The sequence below is a fragment of the Neofelis nebulosa genome, chromosome 2, assembly GCF_028018385.1.
Source record: "Neofelis nebulosa isolate mNeoNeb1 chromosome 2, mNeoNeb1.pri, whole genome shotgun sequence".
Classification (NCBI taxonomy): Eukaryota; Metazoa; Chordata; class Mammalia; order Carnivora; family Felidae; genus Neofelis; species Neofelis nebulosa.
In genome coordinates this window covers 22,681,787-22,704,163 of record NC_080783.1, presented here as the reverse complement: position 1 = coordinate 22,704,163, position 22,377 = coordinate 22,681,787, and the positions used below count along the sequence as shown (strand labels likewise).

The 22,377-nt window shown below is 34.6% G+C and overlaps 1 protein-coding gene across 2 annotated transcripts in view; it reads left to right on the top strand.

The window, feature by feature from the left end:
* The window catches only part of VWC2L (von Willebrand factor C domain containing 2 like), a 160,972-nt gene that overhangs the window by 4,384 nt on the left and 134,211 nt on the right, over window positions 1-22,377 (top strand). The window contains exon 3 of one of the 2 annotated variants that reach the window (XM_058706028.1): window positions 20,970-21,099. The exons of the other annotated variant lie outside the window; for it this stretch is intronic. Coding sequence (XP_058562011.1) covers window positions 20,970-21,099 — 130 coding nt within the window. The remainder of the gene's footprint in view (window positions 1-20,969; window positions 21,100-22,377) is intronic. 2 annotated transcript variants of the gene reach the window in all.

Genomic DNA, 22,377 nt, shown 5'->3' with positions numbered 1-22,377 from the left:
TAACCAAGTTCTGTGAAAGGTGCTTAGAACCTTATAAGCAAAAGAAGATATAGCTACTTTTTAGTGTGACTGAGAGAAGAATGTTCAGTTTTTAGCACTAACCCAACTTCCTTTTCTACAACAGTCAAATTCTAGAAGAAGTCAATATGTGGATAAAAGGTTTAAACTGATCATGATCAGAGTATTCTGTGTATTGACATTTCATAGCATTCGGTCCATTCCAGGTTATGGGTTCAAGCTAGTTGTAATTTACCCAAGAATAGCCAATACTTTAACTAGATTCCTTATGGCATGAGAAGAAATTTAATAATGATTACATTCAACTTTCCTATACATAAATGTTATCCTAGACTTTTCTCTTTCACGGACGATACTTTGTTGTACAGTATTGAGAAGTAAAAGACTGAGAATCTAGTAAAATCATTATTTATAACAAACAATTGTTAACAGTATAGTACATTTATTAACAGCTTTATGGTCTCTAAAATATACATCTTGACATTAACTATTACGCTTTTAGAATAATTAACCTAAATGCAAGTAGTCAACACGATTTGATTCTACACATGGTTCTAGAATCGTATCACTCTTTTCTCACATGCATACTTATTGAGAGTAGAGTGCAAGGAGGCATTGTAGAATAGCCTAACCCAAGCAAAAAAAAGTACAATGAATAAAGTTTCTGAGATTTATATAATTTTGTCATCAACATTTAATAAATAAGTAAAGATAGATATTGTCTGATTATTTGAATTTAGTCAACTCACCACTAAAGAGGCTACAGTTTTCCCTCTATTTATTAGACTTTTAAATTTACTATAAATGTAATACCTATTTTGCCATGTCAAACAATAAGAGTATATAAAGAAAAAGTTGACAATTACTTCACTTTAATTATATGTCCCTGCTATAGTCAACACACAACCCTGATGTGTACAACTTTTCTACCTGACTCTCTATGCCCTAAGATTTTTAAATGTGATTAAAAAAAAAGAATGAAAGAAAACAGTTGCCACTTTTCCACCAGGATTTAGAATTATAAGAGCTTTAGTGGTTATCTAGGGAAAGTTCATAAGAATGAAAAACTAAGTCCAAGAAAGTTTGTTACTTGTCCAAAACTGTCAGGTTATTTAACTTACTTCTCAATACTGCCATTCTAACAACCTCTCAGAGAACTTTGGCTCAGAAGTCAGATAGATCTGGATTCAAATCCCAAATTTATCATCATGTAAGTCTTTGAAAGGACTTCTTAAGTTTTTGAGCTGCATTGGCCACAAAATGGCCATGATAATAACGTCTTTTCTTGGGAAGATATATTAGAATGAGTGAAAGAGATAATTTATGCAAAATTAGCAGCCTTGTGATGATTGGTACACAACAGATATTGACTAAATACTTGTTCTCTTCCTTCTAAACTCTAATGTCCAGGGATTTACTCTAAGTTCACAGTTCTTCTATGTCTTCGCCCACATTTTACAATGAAAGTTCAACCTTAAAGTCACTGCATTGAAAGAAATCCAATACTTTTTATAAATGTTCTACTTATCTATGTGACCTATATATATCTAAGTAAATATCAGCCATCATATCATCTTGATTCTCTTCCAATTTAGCTTGCAAGAGACAAGTAACTAATTTCAAAAGATATATGGAACTTTCACATAATTATCTTGGCATGTTATTAAGAAGGCTTAATAGGAGATATATTTACATATAATATATTCATCCAACAAACATTTATTAGGCTATTAGATATACAAGATACTGTAGACATACTTACATTGGAAAGTAAGATACCTATAAGGCAAAATCTCCACTCACAAAGAAGGTATGAACAATATAGAAAGAGAATGGAGGGGAAAATCAGTTTAAAAGTATGTGTTCGTGAAGCTCAACGCCAAGGCACTATGCTGTCAGAAGCATATAAATATGATATGATGTTTGGTCAGAGAAACTTTCTTTTTCTTCAGCATGGTCAAAGTTGAGCCTATTCTTAAGTAATTTAAAATTGATCGAGATAGATTAAAATTCCAAAGAAGAAACTGCTTGAGCAAGATCAGAGATTAGTGTGAAATCTGCAAAGAGAGGTGGGAGATGGGAATAACAGGAAGCTGGAAATTACTAGAATGCTATTACAATAAGAGAGAGGAAAATTTGTACTTGTTTTTTGGACAGAGGAAAGAGGAACTTGAATACCAGACAAAAATATTTAGATTCAGTCTAAAGAATAACAAGGGGTAAATGCAGGTGGTTGTACATAGAGATGGCCCAGTTAAAAGTGTTTTTTCAGTAAGATTACCTTGTAGCCAAGTATAGAACTGAATGGAGGTGAAGAAAAATTAATGGCTAGAGAGGTGGGGCTGTTGCAGAAAACAGAGAATGAAATGAGCAACATGCATGTGGATAAAAACATTCAGGAAAGTCTTTAAAATAAAAATCTAAATTCCTAATATAGTCTCGATTCTACTCATTGATTTCTTCAAGTATCTCAAACTCTCAGTGATTTCTCTTCCTTGGGTGCTTGCAGTGCTGTCTTATACTTTTAACTTTTGCACCCCTGTGTAAGTCCTACTAGGCTATTTCACAACCCCATTTAAATCTCATCTCAACTGGAAAACCCTCTCTGACTGTTCCATGCTGCATCCCTGGCTGGGTCTCACAACGTTCCTCTATGTTCCCACAGCATGCTGCACATACCATTATAAACAGGAACAGAAATCATAGCCCGATACTATCAATACCTCTGTGTGTCTTACAACTTATTTCATTTCATAATAACACTACGATGGTTAAAATTTAATTAGCACTGTTTTACAGATAAGAAAACTGAAGCACCAAAGTGTAAGGTATCTATCTTGTCCAACATCACACAGCTATAAAGTAGAACTAGGATTCACACCCAGGCAGCTTGGCTGCAGAATCTAAGCTCTTCACCACTTCTACTGCCTCAATCACACTGCAATAATAGAATATTAAACTACCTGTCTCTCCCACTAGACAGTGAACTCTTTGAGGCTAGGGGACAGGGTTTTCTTCTGTTCCCAATGCCAGCAACCATGTGGACCATTCGGTGCGTTTTTGGTGAATTGACATAATAGGTCAGATCTTAATTAAACCCACAGAATAAAAAAAGTTCGAGTTCCCTTAAAAATGCTTAGTTTCTTTTTGTTTGCATGTTGATCTCTTCATTTTAATTAAAGAAGCACTCAAAATTCAGATAAAGAGTGCTCTTTGGGTCCCTAAAGATGACACACATTGTTCATGTTCTATTTCCATCCTGCTTTTTCCTCCTCCTCACTACCCCTTCCTAACCAAGGCTCATCTTGGATTCCATCTCCATGCCAGTGTTACAATGACCACCCGGTTTTTTAGTTGCTCTGTCTCACTCTATACAGTTGCAAAATGTATGTCCCTACTTAATCTTTTCTGATTACTATATTCAAATGTAAATTGATCCACATGTGTCACCTGATAAGAATAATGTTATTTATAAAGAATTTTTTTCAACATTTACTGATGCAAGCTTTGAAAATGGATTTCTCTCTACTATTTTAGAAAACTCTAAAATTTCCAGCATTCTGGTAATATTGTATTAAGATAAAGGTCACTGTGTAGTAGGTTCTCTCATCTTTCTTTTATGTATATCCAGGCAAAGTGACACTGGAACCTACTTCTTAAGACATAGGAGTATAAATAATAAATTACAATAGCGTTTCATAAAAAAAAAAAAGAAAGTTGATTGGAAACACAGACTCTATCAGCTTTGGCTCTGTGCTTAACTATGTCATGCTGAGTTTCCCAAAGGGAGAAATGATTTATTTTGCTCAGTATTTTTATAACTCCCATTCAGGAAGAATTAGCCTTTTTTGGATTTTTTTTTTTATTTTTTAGTACTTTAAAAACTTACACCGATTTAGTGTATATGTAGCTGCAAGAGATCTTACTTCAGCCTTTGCATAGCCAGCCTCATTTTAAAGTGATTTTCTGGGGGCGCCTGGGTGGCGCAGTCGGTTAAGCGTCCGACTTCAGCCAGGTCACGATCTCACGGTCTGTGAGTTCGAGCCCCGCGTCGGGCTCAGAGCCTGGAGCCTGTTTCTGATTCTGTGTCTCCCTCTCTCTCTGCCCCTCCCCCGTTCATGCTCTGTCTCTCTCTGTCCCAAAAATACATAAAAAACGTTGAAAAAAAAATTTTTTTAAGTGATTTTCTGTAGGCAACACCCAGTGTCCCTAACTCAGGATCTGGATTTGCCCACCACATGCCTTCCTCTGTAGGCACTGGCCTCGGTGCTTCTCCCACTATGAACTGAAGGTAGTTGGTCAAGCAGCTGATTTTTATTTTTAAAGGACTTAGTGTGATTATTTTCTCATGCTGCATATTTTGTATATATGTTGTCGCTTTAAGAAAGCATGTTTTCAGGCTGGGATAAGCGGCCTAGTTTTTGCCCAAGATTTTGTATTTAATATTTAAATCTTGAAGAAAGCAGCAATGTGGACAGAAAAGTGATCACTTGGAGTATTGTGTCAAATCACCACACCTATAATGTCAATGCCAGGTAAGGTTTAGAATTGACTTGCCTTCAATGGGTATGTTCGTAGGAAGACAGGTTTTCCAGGTTTCTCATTAATCTGTGCCCCCTCCCATCATTAACATCCAATATGGTGATACTAAATATGTAAAAGTGTTTGGATAGAAAGGATTTTTGAATTTAGGTCTGGGAGATTTATTTGATGTCAGTTTGTTTTAATATGGGTAAAGAATGGAAGGCAACACGTACTAGGAGCTAATGATCAAATATATGAAAAAAAAAACAGGAGAAAATGGAAGCTATGAAGAAAGCTCAATTGAGTGACTGAGTTAACACTTTACAGAAACACAATTCTCTGCATCCCACCCACCCCCTGCCATTGTATCAATTTCTATGAAAGGCACAGAAACTAAGATTTCTGCACTAAGTAATGGGGTACAAAATACATCTGTCCAGAGATGTGAGGGTTGCAGTTATTTTAATAACAGAAATAGGTAGATTTTGAAAATATGAGTGGGATTTTAAAAGATTCTTTACAAAAGATTAACTATTAAATGGTTAATGGAGTTACCAGGGGCATTTGTACGATTCCACCAAAAAAGGTCCTAGAAAACATCGTAATTTCATACAACAAAGATAATTGAGGATCTTTGTTGAGAAGTTGAGAAGACTAACTCCTAAACCTGCTGACTCTGTAAAATAGTTTGTTTTGCAGAGCATGTTGGCGGGTTTTAATATTAAAATTGCCGTTAAGTAAATTCAGGAATGGCTTAGCCTTTCAAGTTGCTACAAAATATCAAAAATTAAGTAATGCTAATCAGTAATGCCTATTGCTCATCTGAGTGTCAGCCCCAGCATGCAGAACAGACTCAAAGTGGGTATTCTCCATGGGGAATTCCCATCTTTGTAAGCAAATGTGGAAGCTCTACTTAATTTATTCAAATCTCTGACCAATTTCAAAGATTAGAAGTTAATTTTGTTAAAACTTAAATTTATAAAATTCCTCTCACCCTTTCTCATTTTTTTTACACTGTGCTCACTTGGCATTTTTAGTTGTATAGAACTTCCCTAAATGGGAGTAGATCAGATTTTTAAAATCATTTTATTTTTTCAAAAGCTTGTGATAATTGGGAAGGATCCTTTTCTTTGAACACATTTAACATGAGGGAGTACAATTGTAAGATTATATGGCTTCCAAGTTAACCCGTGGATGAGGTAAAATAATCTGTTTCCAGTCAGCAAAAGTCTCTTGCTTTAAATTTTAAGGGAATTAATGGTCAGCTAGCCCTTTGGATAACTGTACGTAAGAATAGTTTTTCATGCTCGCCCACTGATATTTATTGCTGTCCTTCATATTACAAGATGCTGCTGTTAATGGTGATAACTGTGTGATAAGTATGACTACAGAGATTTGTGACTGGGCTTCTGTGCCCTGTGTACAGGGGGTGATCGGTGTTTGATTTGCAGTCACATCCGAGATTTGCAGAGCTTGTCACTGTTAGTGATTACCCCAGACTTGAGGTCAGCCATCAGCTGTTTGCAGACATCACTGCCTGTTCCTTACTCTCTAATAGTGTGAGAAAATGAAACTGAAAAGAGAGACCTGGTAGTCTCCCTTTCAGACTTTCACTCCAATTGTACATGATTTTGGAAATGTTCAAAATTTGTCCATTTTTAATGGTGGTTTTACTCACTGTGAAATATGTAATCTGTCAATGGTATGACATCAGCAAGGATAATTTTTTTCTGTTATTTTACATCTTATTTCATAGCTCAGGTCTCATATTTTATGCAGATTATGTAGATACTCTAATACATACCTTCGCAATAGAAATTGTTCCATACATGCATTGATTTGTGGTGTGTGTGTGTGTGTGTGTGTGTGTGTGTTTACGTGTGTGTGTGAAAGAAATTTGAGGGACCAGGAATGTTCTTTCTTTAAGAAAATCTTACTTTAAGATTAGGTAAATCCTTTTTTCTACTCCTCCTTATTCTCCCTGACCATATTTTTGCTTAGTTTTGTTTTCCTACAGCTTGATTTATACATCAGGCAGTGTGTTTTATGAAGGACAGCACAAGAAAAACTTACTGGTTTATTTTTTTAGTTGTATTTTGCCAAGCTTTCCAGGAAGAGCTTGAAACAAATAACTAAGAGACAGTTTGAAGTGATTAGTAGGTTGGCTTATCCAGAGCATCTTTTTCAAAAATGGCATTAATTGGGGACTGGCTTATTTTAGAGTCTGTACTTTGGACTTTTATCATCACTGCTGATTAGCATCAGTAATTTCACTCCAACACACCTCCATTGTCAATTTCCTGACTCTAGCCTGCTGTATAGAATATATCACAATAAAGCTTTCTTTGAAAGGATTTAATGACACTATGAAAAGAGTGAATAAAGTACTAAAGTAACAAGAAAAATCATTCATCCCCTAAAAAAGTTTTCATATATTATTTTATGCCTGTATAAAGCTGTCTAAAGTGGAAAAAAGTCCAATGAACACAACTTTTAATTTTCCCCCCATTATGTATGTGACCATAAACAAAACCCAAATAAGTTTAATTGTTATAACTAACTATAGGGTAGATGCAATAATGTCATCATATACATCTTATGAAAAATTAATTGTATTGGGAACTTGAAAATTATAGTATTACATATCAATTTTTAATTAACAATTCTACCTGCTTATAGATTTTTTTGTGTTTTTTTTTAATTAAACATTACTTGTTTGGTACTTTTCAATCCTTTTAATATTGACCTTTGACTACCATTGTTACTTCTTGGTATGAGACTAGCTTTCTAGTATATGAGTTTGTGTACATTCTCCTATTTATAAAGGCAAGCATTATGTTTTGGGGTTTTTTTGTAGTGAAGATCCTTCCTACTTTTAAGAGTTGATTATAGAATTTTTGATCTAAAAAAGAACTTTGAAATTATTTTGCTTAACTTCCTTATTTTACAGATGATAAAACAAAGGACAACTGAAACTTATTGAAAAGACCATAATGACATAGCTCATTATTTGCAAAGGCAATATTAATATGTTGCTTTCCTGTGGTCTTTTTTCTACATTTTACTATGTTCAGGTTTAACAAGAAAACATCACTCATTTGCATCTTCCTTTCCAATAAATGTGTTGGATGCAAAGATTTATTTCAGCTAATTGTCTATAGAAATGTGATATCAGGACCTATCACCATGACAACACAGAGTTACAAGTAGACAAGAACAATAAAATATTGGCATATCTAAAATCAGTCTTTGACATAGATAGAATACAATTTGTAAAAGAAATCTAAGTTTGCAAAGGCTCTGATAAAAGGGGACCCCTGTTAAAAATGAAAAATTCTATAATTAAACCAAATAATATAGGCCAAATTAAAATAAAATCCCATCAGATTAACAGTGCCTGTTTATTTTCATGGATACTACTTTATACTAGGAAGTAACAAAGGAACTAAACTAGCTGTTCTTGCCATGTATTTAGTGATTTTAGGAACTGAGGACTCATGTTCTCGATTTTCTCACTCTGCAAGCACCTGCCTTTCACTATGAGACACTATGAGACAGGAATGGAATGTGAAAAATGGATGAGGTATGCAAAACTCTCTAGTTCCATGGCATTAGAACAAAGAAATATTCGTAGACTGATGTATGCTCAGTATCATCTCAGGAAGGAATGTTGCAAAAATTCAGATTCCTTGACCTTTCCCTCTCTGATTTGGGTTGAAATTATTTACATTTATGTTTTTCTAAAGCTTCCCAGGTAATTCTAATGATCAGCTAGATTTGGGAATCACTGTAATGATGTATGTAGCCTTTTCCAGACTCTTTTCTAGGAAACACAAGCAATGTGTGAGATTCTCAGTAAGGATTTCTGATTTTTTTTCATGGGCAAGTAAATCTGAGAAATGATTTATCCTTTAACAGTTCTTAGAAATGTGATGTGTATATTAGTGTATTGACACTGCTTGAGCATTTTAAAAGGTTTGAGAGCCAGTATGTATTATTCAACAGTGATGAGCTTGACAGGGAGGTGAAAACTGGATTTTAGAGTAGGTTCCACCCCTTAGCAGCCAAGTGACTTAGGTATATTACTCTAGCTCTGTAATAGTAGAAACTACTTGGCATACAATAAGGGATTCATAAAGGCTACTTGACATTTTTATTACTATTACCAATAAACTATATTTAATATAGGATTTTATAAATTTATGTGACAGAAGAATACTTTTTTTCTCAGAACATCTATTAACATCTTAAAGTTCATAAGAGTTCAAAGAAACACAGTTTAAGAAATACTTTACTAATGATTCACGATACCCTAATTTCTTTATTTGACTCTTATGGGCAGTTAATGATAAAAGTCTATATGTCTCAGCTCTTCCTTTATTTTCTGGCTTTTTTTTAAGTTTCCAATATTGACATTAACATGATTGTTTATAGCAATTAATTTGTGCTGCATAAAACAATTTAATTGACAAAATTACCTCTCCTTCTTCATCATAATAATGCCAGCTACATATAACCAAAAATCTAAGTGATTGACACCATATAATCCATGAGCCACATCCAACTTACCACCTGCTTTTGTAGACTTTTATCGTAAATCAGCTATGATTATTCAGCTATGATTATGTATTGTCTGTGGTGGCTTTTAAGCTGTAGTGAAGAGTTGAGTAGTTGCCCCAGAGACCATATGACTCACATAGGTCAAAAATATTTACTATCTGGTCTCCTACAGAAATGCCAACCCCTGATCTATGATAAAATTATTCTTCCCTTTTACTTCCCTCATATTGTGTTGTCATCAAATCTTTCCAATCTTTATTCTTTGAAGGTTAAACATTTTGGATACTGATAGATATAGGTCCAACTTCACTTATAGGTGGTCTCAGGTATCTCTTTTCACATATGTAACTTTAAAAAAGCATTTAGATTTGCCTATTATAATTGTTGTTATACGTACTTGGCAACAATATTAAGTCATATATCTCTGCACATTTGCCTTCAAGCAGTACAGCTTTGTTGTTTGCATTGATGAATAATAATTTAATAACTTTCCACTTACTGAGAATTCTCAGATGAAACAGATAAGCAAAGATGATACAAACTTCCATTATTTTGATCTCCCTCGTGTTCTCCTTTGATAGTGTGACAAGTAGGTATTTTTAATTTAATGTAATATAATAAATATACTTCCTGTGATATTAATAAAAGAAAATATGTATATTATCTTCTTAGGTATTCAGTTCATTATTATATCTTATCAATTCAACTCACATAACCCATTGCTTGATTTCATTAAGTATTCTAAATATCATCTACATGTGAAGAAGTGGTAGGTTTTGTAGAGTTGTACCAAAATGTGTAAGACATAAATCTGACCCTCAAAATTCTCCTAGTCTAGCAAAGGGAATAATACAGTTACAACTAATAGCAGGTGGCCTGTGACGACTGTAGTAGAAATTCATACGAAGAAAGGAGGAATTTAGTCTGGAAGGCTTAAGAGTGGGGATTTCAGCACACTGAAAGTATTTTAGACAAAAATTGGGACACCGGCAAAAGTAAGTACAAAGCACATTCAGAGACAAATGACTCAACCCAAGTGGCCAGAGCATAAACTGTAGAGGAGCAAAACATAAAAGAGTGAGAAAGGAACACAGGTCCAGCTCATGATGTGAACGTCAGGCCATAGAGCTTTGGCCAAAGCCTGGGTTGAGCAGGGAGCCACAAAGGGACTCCAGTGAAGAAGTGACACAACCAGATCTGTGTCCAAGGCAAAACAAATAATAGTTGACAATTTTATAAAATATTTTGCACGTGTGATCCTTCAAGAGTTATTTCATTCCAAGATATTTTTATTCTTATTTTATGAGAAAGAAGGATTTCTGACCAATTCTAGTGCTCTTCTCATTATACCTGACCAGCTGCCACAAGTTCACTAAGGATGCTTTTCAAGACATAGTAGAGATGGCTTCATTTTCATGTGAGTGTCTACACGCCCTATATTCTCCAACAGGTGTTCAACTATAATGCTGAGATATTTCATATTTCACTATGAAGAAAATGTATACATGCTAGGATGAGGAAAATTCTTACCCTGCTTCATGTTTTAGAGGGCTCAATTTCTTTCATTTTAAAAACTCCCATTGCCATGAAGAAGTGTGAGTCTAAGGCACCTTCCAGTCCATTAATAAATAATAACACCTGCATTCTGAATGCTGTGAGAACCACCCAAGAATATTTTTGCAAATTTAGAGGGTTTTTCTAAATTTTTACATCTGTGAAATACAAATTTAAAAACAACAACAACAAACCATGGACTTTGATAATGATTTTGCCGTCTTGGAAATACCATAGTTACTACAAAAATTTCCAGTGGTTACCAAATTAAGTCATTTTTCTTTATAGTGAGAGAACAGCCACAGCTCTCTGGAACTCCACTTATTTTCACCATATATTAGTTTTATTTCCCCTTCCTAAATGTGACAGGGAAAAAAATTAAATGTATTCAGCCTAACTTTAATTTTTCCCCAACATTAAAAATAAAATCCTACTAAAATAGCAAACCTTTGACTGCTGAGATTTAGAAAGCTTCATTAGGGAGAAAAAGGACAATCACAGAGAATTTTCCTTTAGTTAGTTAATGAGACCCTAGGACATTCACACTGAAGCTAGAACATACCTAAATCAAGATTCAAAACAAGGTGAGCTAAAGTTACCCTGTTAAAAATCTGTTTGGACCAAGAATCTGATTAAATATTGGAGTTTCATCTCAGTAAACAAGAACCTAATTAACTATTTTAAAATGTTTCCCAATGTCATCCTCATCTAACCACAGTATGAGTGCATACATTGCTACATTTTAGAGATGCAACCCAAATTGCTTTTAAAACTCTAAAAGATATATTCCTTACAAATTCAATATTTCAAAAACCTTATAATTGAAATAATCATGCCATAATTTAATAAAAACAATTTATGATCAATATATTCCCTTGATAAATACATGGCCATTGAAAATGGATGGAGAGAAATATAAATAATAAATACATACATACATACATACATACATACATACATACATACACTGGTCACACTGAAAGCCATAACAATGAGGGTCTTTTAAGCAAGGCTACATAATTTGCATATTATATCATTTCCTTTCATTCTCCTAAGAATCTAGTGATGCAATTTGAGCCCTGTTAATATTATGTTATTATTACCTCCACCTGACAAATGAGAAAACCCAGTTTCAAGTAATTTAAGATAAATCAACACTCTTTGATGGCAGGAGGTGAGTTCCAAGTGTGCTCATTCCACAGGGTCATATGGCCGAACTGCACTAGGCATTAGTACTAGCTATTGTTATACACAGTTTCAAAACTGACGGTTTTGGCTGCACCCTGCATAAAACCAATACACACTAAAGTCAAAGGTTTATCAAGAAATTAGTCAAGACTTTTTAAATTAAAATATACTCTCATATTATTGCCCATAAGCCATCTCAACATAATTTTGTGGAATGAGGTAGGCTATGAATTAAGCATCAAATAATGAAGTAGAACATTGAGAAGGAAATTGCTGTTTGGACTTAAAATTGGAAACTAATATATTTTATTATTAGCAGTTATAAAGTACTTCACTGTATTAATTTTCAATTACTGCCTTTTCATAATATGTAAAAGTATAATGTTGCCAACAAATGGAAAGGCAACAAAAGAGTTCAACTTTTAGTACATTTTTGCCCAGAGAAATTCTGAGACAGTGGCAAAGAGAGACTTCTGAACTAAGTCTGATTGGTACTCCCAATACAGATGGAACTGGTTGTTCTAGGCCTAATATTTTCACATCCTACACCCTGAAAAACCCTGAGTTCAGTGACAACCATGCAAAACACCTCCTTTCAATGTTTCTCATAGAACAGGCCTGGTCTTATGTGTCTCTTAACATGATTCTTTCAGGTTGTAGAATTCTAACGGTAATGTATTCTCCCCCACGCACACATGGCCCTGTTTTAATGCTAGTGTAGATGACTGGATTTTAACTGATATCAACAATCTGTTCTTTTTAGTGTCGACAGGAGAGTTTTGAAGCTATACAGTTGTTCATTTTTTTTCCTATCGCATAAATAGGTGATAAGTGGAGAATCCTTACCATGGAGACATACGGGCTGTAGTCAACATATTCTGTTCATCGTCAAGGGTCTTTAATGTATCAAAGCCAAAAGTCAATCCAGCTTATCAGTGAAGGACTAAAGGCTGTTGCTTTTCTAGGCTATTTCACAAGGATAGGGGTGACACTTTATCAAAATCTTTACTTCACTGTGAATCTTCTAGCCTTCGTCTATATCTTTGGGTTCTCCTTTGAAGACTCTAGTAGAGGCAGCTAACACATTCTTTCTTTTTTTCTTAAATATACACTGTTATTTCCTTAATAAGTATACTTTGCCTATTTAAAAAATACATCTGTGATTGTAACTCAAGAAAGATATTTTTGTTTACATTCTCTTTCTCTACAGTTTATTTTCCTGTGTGCTATTCTTCATATTTCAGAAAAAGCTGGGTTTTATTGTCATGAAATTCCTTGAAAATATTCAGAAGAAAAATATTGGTTCTATATACCATCAGCTTATTAGAATAGGTAGTATGTAACTATAGACTTGCCTGCTCTTAAAAATAAGCCAAAATACATTTAAATAAATTTTTAGGAAAAAAATTTTTTCAGAGAAAAAAATCATTAATATAATGCCACTGTTGTGTTGCAAATATAACGGTAAGTTTCTTTTTTTTTTAATTTTTTGATGCTTTATCTACTTTTAAGAGAGAGACAGACTGCTAGGGGGGAGGGGCAGAGAGAGAGGGAGACACAGAATCCAAAGGAGGCTTCAGGTTTTTAGCTATCAGCTCAGAGCCCCACATGGGGCTTAAACTCATGAACCACAAGATCATGACCCAAGCTGAAGTCAGACACTTAACTGGCTGAACCACCCAGGTGTCCCTATAATGGTAAATTTTAAGACCGAGTGAACATTTTTTATACTTGATAAATAATAACTTTAGATTGGATATTTCATCAACTTCTTTGCAATATTATTGTGTTTTACATTAGGGTCAGAATAAATAAAAATAAAAATAGAAAGATTAACTCCAATAATTCTATCCTCCTTATAATAGGTCCATAGGACCTTATAATAGGTCCATCAGTTATTTTTATGAAAAATAATTTGTTTTACAAAATCAAAACTTATTTCTATAGATATTTCTTTTTCTAGACTGTCATTTATTAAGGACAGGCTATATATAGCTCATCTTGGTATACTTTATATACCTTATCTTATATATGCTATGCATTTAATAGATATACTCAATAAATTTTTAAATTCATATATCTTATTTCTGATTTTTAGTTTATTGTCTACATAGTATATTATATCTACATGGGCAAAGCTGTGTGTACTCCTTACAATCACCTGGCTAAAATGTTTGTTTTCAAAAACATAAAGTGGTTTTTGATAGATAACTGAATAATAATATTCCATAATGTATTATCAAAGTACCAACTTCTTAGACAAAGCCAGAACAGTTATTATTTAACTTGTTACTCAAATGATAACATCATACACATTTGCTGACAAACTGAGGTTATTTAGAAAACTCTATGCATCCAGTTTTCTGTTTACTTCAGTAGTATTAAATTCTTAAAGAAATTCCAGCTCTATATTCATAATTTGGTAAGACTTACAACCTCAGTGTTTCAAATGTGCTCCAATCAATAGGGCAGATCACTGAAGAAATCACTACAGTTCCATTTGATGCAGGACACTGAGGAGCATTTTAATCACTGGTGCAATGGGTTTTCTTTCAGAGGATTGTGAATTTTGTTTAAAATCCATTGGCTGTATTGATTATTAGGTGACATCTGCCGCATGCAAATTACTGGCTACAGTAGTGGCAATGGATGCTAAATACTCTTGTACTCTGTAATTTAATGTATATTTTAATGAAGTGAACAGTGAGATTCCTGACAGGCATCAGCAACTTTGAAATAGTATTCCAAATTTCTCATACAGTTTGAAAGTAATGAGATTTGTTCCATAAAGTGATAAAATTTATGCCATAAATTATCTCTAAAAGAAGAGTGCTTCTTAAAGCAGTATATTTTCCTTGGTGGAGATCAAATTTTAAATTGTTGTTTAATGGGAAGTTTTTAGAAGAGCAATCTGAGCTATATTCTCTCTGATAATTTTTTGCCAATATTATCAAATAAATGGAGTACCATATGGTATGAAAAGCCTAATATCACTTGGTCAGAAGGAAAGCCATTGATGTAGCAGTGTGCTAAAACTTGGCAGTAGAATACTGTATTCATTCACCACTTCAGCCTTCAACAATTCATGGGAGGCTTTCTAGGAATCAAGCTTTGTTCCTTTGTTTGTGTTTTGTTGGACTTTGTAATCTAAGTCATCCCTTAGGAAAATGGATTTGTTTAAAATCAGGATTGTTGTATTTTTTTCCTTAAAAATAGTTTATATTATACTAAAATCATTTTGTCTAAAAGGCAACCATTAAACTTAACACACATTATAAAATGAGACTAGCTTTTTCACAGACTCCTGAGGAATTCCTCTGTATGTATTCTTACCCTAAATTTAGTTATCATGGTATTTGCTAGTGCAATAAGTCTATAATTATCTACTGCGAGAGTCTAGTCAATGGAGTGCTTGAAGGTTGATTTAACTTGTGATCCACATGGTGGGTAATGTGAATTTCAAATTGCCTTTAAAAGTAAGTTTATGTTCATTGTCATAATATTGTAACCCAGATACTCATTTGATGACTCATAGTCAGGAACCTTTCCCCACAAAGTGCCCTTTATAATATTTAAATAAAATGCAAGTATGTTATCGAATCAGAATCCTATCCATGAATGATTAACATAGATGAAGCTGCCCAAGAAGTATGGCTTTACAAATAAGAAAACATAGGTTATGCATAAATGACTTGTATATGTTAACAAGTATTTGTTAAGTATCTATCATGTGCTAAGATATCTTCTTGGTGCTGAGTATAGCAATGAACAATATACTATAAGAAGCTTATAATGATAGGGAAAGCAGATAAAAATAAATAAACGTATACTCAAACCAGTAAGATAACCTCATGCACTGATGAGAGTTCTGAATAGGCAGTGTGATGGAGAAGGATGATGGAAAGATATCAGGGAAGAGCTCCTTGGAAAAAGGGCATTTGAGTTGACGTCTAAATGCTAAGACATCAGGGAAGGAAAACAGGTTTGTTGCTTTTCATTTTTTCTTTTCCTTTCCCTAAGTGATTTATGATGGTCATTTTAATGGTTCACAATTAGTCTTTATCTAGAGACTTCTAACAACAATTTTTCTTCAATATGTTTCTGACATGATTAATTCTATTGATTCACACATTCTCCCTCTGACCTGCAACAAACCAAGTTCTATAAAACTTCACTGCAACCACCTCTGTAATCAGATTCCACTTTGAACAAGAAAAATAACCTAAATATTCTTTTAAATCTAGTCTTATGCTATCGTTCAATTTTACACTTTTTTCAAAAAACCATCAATAAGTTTGCAAGTGAATAAAATAATAATATTATAATTTGTCTTACACATTTAATGTGCTTCGCAGTAACTCTGTGAAATTGGTAATACTGTTATTCCCATTTTATAGATTAAGAAACTAAGGCACAGAAAGTTTATCTAATTTTCCAAAGATTCACAGCCAGTGATAAAGCATCAGAGACCAGAAGTTCTAAGTACTAAGGCTATAGAGAAGTGTCTTCTAACCATGATATCACAGCCATCCAAACAAAGCCAACTAAAGGAAATATTGTTTTTCTAATTTTCCAAATGCAGAGTTTTCCAACTTGTAAGAAAACTATTGTAAACTTCATCAAATTAAAATAGTAAACTGAACACTGCTATGCCCTTGTCACTTTGAGGATTGAATTTGGGTAACAAATCTGGTAGGCTGTGACTATTTCCTCATGGGAGCTCTACAAACAATTCCAGTAACAGCCTCCACATAAATAATGATGCCACAAGGTACAGTGATATAAACCAAACATCCAGACTTTCCTCAGATATGGAAAGTAAGCCAGTGTACTCAGAATCCAAAATAAATGTGCATTTTCTACAAACATTTTGAAAATTCTATGCAACCAGTCTGTATTAACATGTCTGTATTAACATGTTCTCATAATCCTACGTTGACTCTTAGTGATGACTTACCTCACTTCCAAATTTTCCAGAGAGCATATTTGACAATTTTTCTGGAATTACTCAATTATTCTAGTAAGCTAAGTTACTAGTTTCAGGCTACTTTCTCTATTTCAAAAAATCATGGAGCATTCTACTATTCTCATGGTTCTGGCACATCCCTTTCAATTTTCTAAGAATTCTCAAAAACCACAGACAATGGCATTGGGATTTTAGCTTCAAGGTCTTCAAAAGTTAACCATTGAAAAAACTGATGTGTATTGTCATATTTCCATTCTCTAATACCAAGGAGAAAAATTTGGATTCCAATTACCTAAATCAATTTTTTTAAATCCCCTTTTATTCTATTAATCAGAAAATAAATAAATATATGTATCTAGTAGGAAACCCTGTTGAAATTTGGGGGCAGCTGGGACAGCATTTGGATTTGCCATGCAAATATATTCAGTGATAACAGGAAGTACAGATAAAATGCATGTTTCTACTTAAACAGAATCCACATTAGATATTCAAAAACCCTAAGCAGGAGGTGTACAGATTCATAACAGACATAAAATTATCAGATTATCTAATACATGCATTAATACATTTGGCTTCTAATCTTAATTTTAATTAAAATTTATGTAAAGGTATATATAGTGAATGTTACTTTATTTTCCAAAGCTTTCACAGAAATGACATGTTCTGTGAGATTTCTTAGAAAAAAGATTTTTCTTGTATAAAATTTTAGGATGGTGTCATTTAATCATGTTACTTACCAAATCTCTAGCTGACAAAAGTCACTAGTTGTAATTTCACATGTTCTTCTAAAAAAAAGTGAGTAAGAATAATTTTATTCCAAGTACTTACTCTGTTCCTGTGTTCCTCTGTTCCTCTAAGCATAGCTTTATTGTTTAATCTTTGGTTTTACAGGGACATTTTCAGATTTAATCTATAGTTTTCACATTGAAGAGCCTGATAAAAGGAAATTCGCAACCAGCTCAGCCCTTAAAGATGTAAAGATTATGGAAAGCACCAAACCTTTCAGTTTTAGGCTGCAAGGTGGGAAGGATTTTTAAAGTAGGAACAATGCACATTGTTCATTCCCAGGGACTTCTTGCTGCTTATGCAATGTCTTTTCAGAAGTGCAGGAGAAAGCAGGGGCAGTGGAAGAAGTCAAGTTGGGCAAGAAATTACCGGTATCTGAACTAATGAATTTGTGAAAGCGAAGTCCTGATAAGGCTGGAGAAGAAAGAAGGGGCTTTAGAGTAAGGTCAAGGAGTTAAATTTGATTGAGCATCAGAGTGGGGGTGGGGCACACATGGAGATGTGAGAAGAAATGGACTGAAAGAGATTATTTGCGGGAAAAAATTAATGAAAACAAAAGAGGAAATTGCATGTGTCTGACAAGAGATTCTAGACCCAGGAAGGGTGTGGTATTTGAATAAAGTCAGAGTCAGGGGAAGATTCAAAGAAAATGTCCCTCAGTGGCTAGGGTGATACTTTCATTTTTCCAATTTATGTTTCTCATTATTCAAAATCCCTTAAAATATCAGGTGTACTTTTATCACCAAGCCTTATAGTCATAGCTCTTCCTCAGAATATTTCTCAGAACTCTAGGGCATATACATCCAGTCTCCACTGGCTTCACATAGATGCCCCTGGGTCTTTACTGCACCATCATCTGTTAGTACTTCTCTCAGATACCCCCCAGTGTGGTTACGAGGCTAAAGATGCCAACGCCCCCAAGGATGTGAGCCTCAGGGCAACTTAACTTCAACCTACTATTCTTTTCTTACTAATTTACATTTGCAGAAGGTTAAAAAGCTCTATGGCTCCATAATAACCTCTTTATGCAATAAATACCCTAGTGAAATTCCCTGTTTTAGCAGAAGTATGTATCTTCCATAAATCAATTATTCAGTTCCTAATGGCTATTCCTCTGGATCTGGCCTGCATAGAGAAGGGTACAAACCACTGTAAAATGAACTATGCAAATGGGAGTACCCAGAATAGTGATTCTTGCTATCACTGGCAGGACATTATAGCAAGTACACCACCTGGGTTCAAATCCTGCCTCTGTCCCTTGCTGCCTAGGCCTAAGGAAGTTATTGACCCTCTCAGCCTATATCCTCATCTATGAGATAAAGATAATAGCAAATCTTCCTTCATAGGCTTATTATGAGAAATAAGTAAGTTGACATAGGTAAATGGCTTGGCATGATATCCAGTAGTTAATCATTTCCAAAAACATTGTTTGAGTCAGAATGGTGTCTTTAATAATCTGTTAGGAATCTAATAGTCCAATAAATCTTTCTCACAGGCCACAGTTAATTTGAGTAAACATTTTGCATTGGAAAATTTAGGGGATCTTTGGGATTTTTAATGGCTGAATCAGTCCACTAGAGTTGCACAGATCAGCCCGTGCTGCAGCAAGAATGAAGGGTCACAGCTATGGAAGGGCTGGGTGTGGAAGCCATATTAGTGGTTCCCTTTTTCTCTCATATTAACCATAAATGCACGTCAGAAGCCTATGTAAAAATTCTTTGCAATTAACAAAGGAAAGGGAAACAGCTTCTGACCATTTTACTTGGGAATTTAAGATAGCACAATGGGGCTTGTGAAATAAGGAGTTAGAGCAGCAAGAATTTTCCTTTCTCACAGGATTTCTCACATTTCGCCAACAAATAATGCGCTATGGTATCAAGTCTTTTCCTTAATTTCCTGAGATTTTTCAGTAGAGGAGCTTCAGAAAAATCCCAGCCCTTAGGACGATCTAATATATTGCTTTGAGATACTACTTAACACATCTCACCACACAGTAAGGAGCTTAACTGTACCCTTCAATGAATGTATTGACAACATTAGAAATACTTTTCCTACAGATTCTATGTCTAATTCTCTTACTCCTACTAAATCGGAAAGTAAAATAATTGAAAGCTAGACTCTCATTCTCCAAGCAGAAAGCAAAGGTAACATTAATTTGAAAATAATTAGTTGAAAGGTTTTCACCGCCACAGGTTGAAGAAAAACAAGAGCTGATATGGACAGTAGCAACTGAGACAAAGGCAGAGAGCTTTAATTAACACAATTTGCAAGTGAGGAACTTGCAAATTGCATTTTACAATGCAAAATGTTTACCTCAAAGTGACTGTGGCCTGTGAGAAAGATTTATTGGACTATTAGATTTCCAACACAGATTGTGGCACTGTTGCATAGGACTGGAGGTAGAATGTTCTCAGAACAAATGGAATGATTTGAGAAGTAGACACTTGTATAACTTCTGAGACCTCCAAGTTTTTATTCCAGAATTCCAAACTCTGTTGCATGAGAAATGAGAGATAGAACTTGTAAACATGAGAACATCACAAAATGGTCACTGCTTGAGATTATTTGTGGTATAGGCAGTTTGTGGAAAAGAAACAGAAAATATCAAACTCACTTTTGGCTGGTAAGTACTGTTGAGACAAAAATTGTTTTCTGCCTGGTTTTTTTTTTCTCCTCTAAATTAATCACTTTTCAGTTCCATTTTTAGTCTTTGACTCTAACTAGTGGCTTTTTAAGTCAATTGATTTTAGTTCATTCATAAAAGCAAGCAGGAAAGATGAAAGGTATTCGCTAAATCTTTCAAGAGGCAGTACCTGAACGTTTGGATCCCAAATGCAATCTTTTCTAAAATTCATATTGGAAAAAAAAAAATGCCATTTAGAGTCTAGGTTAGCTTGAAAAGGAGTTCATACAAAGGGTTAGGATGTCCATTTACCATTTTCTTGCTTCTCAGTAATCCTTTCCTTTCTTAGGAAGAAAAGTGACAAATAGCAAAAACTTGCTTCACATGATCCAGTGTCATTCCTGTTTGCCAGAGGAAGGTAGGGCAATCAGTGCATCTGGAAACCAAACCAAACCAAGAGGTGACATATTAGTTGTCCCAACACTTCTTTGTAAAGTAGGAACATAAGTCATAGGAAGAGTCATCCCATAGTGCCCCAGTTGCTCATGGCAACCTGAGCTCCACACAGCAACCCACTTTGGCTTGGATATCCAGGTTGCTTTCCATTGGGGAAGAATGATCATACACATGGTAAATGGAGTTGATACAGTAAAGCCAATATAAACACTGATGTTTTATCTTCTAACAGCATATGAATGTGCAAGCATTAAGTTATAGGAGAAAAGGGGCTAATTTTAGATTTGTTCCTAGCCCTCTCCATGTGAATGGTGTCGCTGTGAGCCCAGCAATGAAGTTCACTGTGTTGTAGCAGACTGCGCAGTTCCTGAGTGTGTCAACCCAGTCTATGAACCAGAACAGTGTTGTCCTGTCTGCAAAAATGGTAAGACCATACTGCATTAGCTTTCAAAGAGGGGTTAGTGCAAAACACAAATATTCTACCACTGCCCACCATTCGATGCAAGAGCCCACTGTTTGCCTGTGGTTCTTCAATATGGGCATGGCAAATTTATACTTTTATCCCAACTTAATGTGAAAATAAACCAGCAATGGGTGCCTCACAAAGCTTTACATCTGGGGAATTAACGCTCTTATAAGCTCTGTTGTGGTCCCTATTATTGACTGTTGATTTATAGGGAGGATATTAGAAAGAACACAAAACCATCTTTTTGTTATGACTTAATTTCTTTCTTTGGAAGCTATGAAGCAGTTCACCCCATTTCATAGTGCATAACCCAGGAGAGAGAGTAGGGTAAATGCCAGATCCTTGGCTTTGGGCATAGAAAAACCTTTTACTTTAAAGTTGAATTATCAAAGAAATACAAAATTCAATTATTAATGTACTTAAGTTGAAGTAAGAAAGACTAGAAGGTTTAGGGCCTTTATTGTAGGTTTTTATTACACTGGAATCTTGCTCTCACAGGAATTGGATAGAGGGAAACTTGGTTTCTAAGATTATGGGTTCCTTTTTGGTCTTCATGGAATGGAGAGGTTGAATGCAGACTGTATGTAAATCACTCAAAATCAACGTGATGCTGAAGAGAACACAGTGCAGTGCCATAGACCCAGGGCAGGATATCAGCAAAGCCAGTATCATGCTCTTCCTACTGGTCATGTGCTGCCAAAAAATAAAGCAACGCTAGGTAGCATTCCACAAATGCCCCCTCTTGGCACTAATGACTGCTTGAAAAAAAAATGGCTCTAGCTCTTAATAACTGAAGTCACTCTTATACGGAATCCCTGTGCCCTTCCTTGAGTTCACAAGTGCTCATCTTCTATTACTCACCTTTTTTTTTTGTCCTGAATTTGCCACTATGTTAGTTCATCTGCTAATCTTTTTCTTTATAGAATTATAATTAGTAAAAGGAGGTATCAGTTTATTAAATAAAAAGCAAAAGCAGTTCTAGTTGTTTTTACAATAGTTTTCTTGTCTTGGTGTCTTCCCAAAGGACTTATAAAGAACACTTAGGACAATTTTGCAGGCACAGTTTTACTATTTTGCATCATAAGAATCCACTGAGTTGAATATGAAGCTGCTCAATTGCCTTCTATTTTTACTATTATTCCTTTCATCCAACTGACCTGTGTCATAGTGACCATCTTTTCTGACTTAGAAGGCGTAAATAAATATCAACCTGAAGTCCTAACCTATAAAATATAT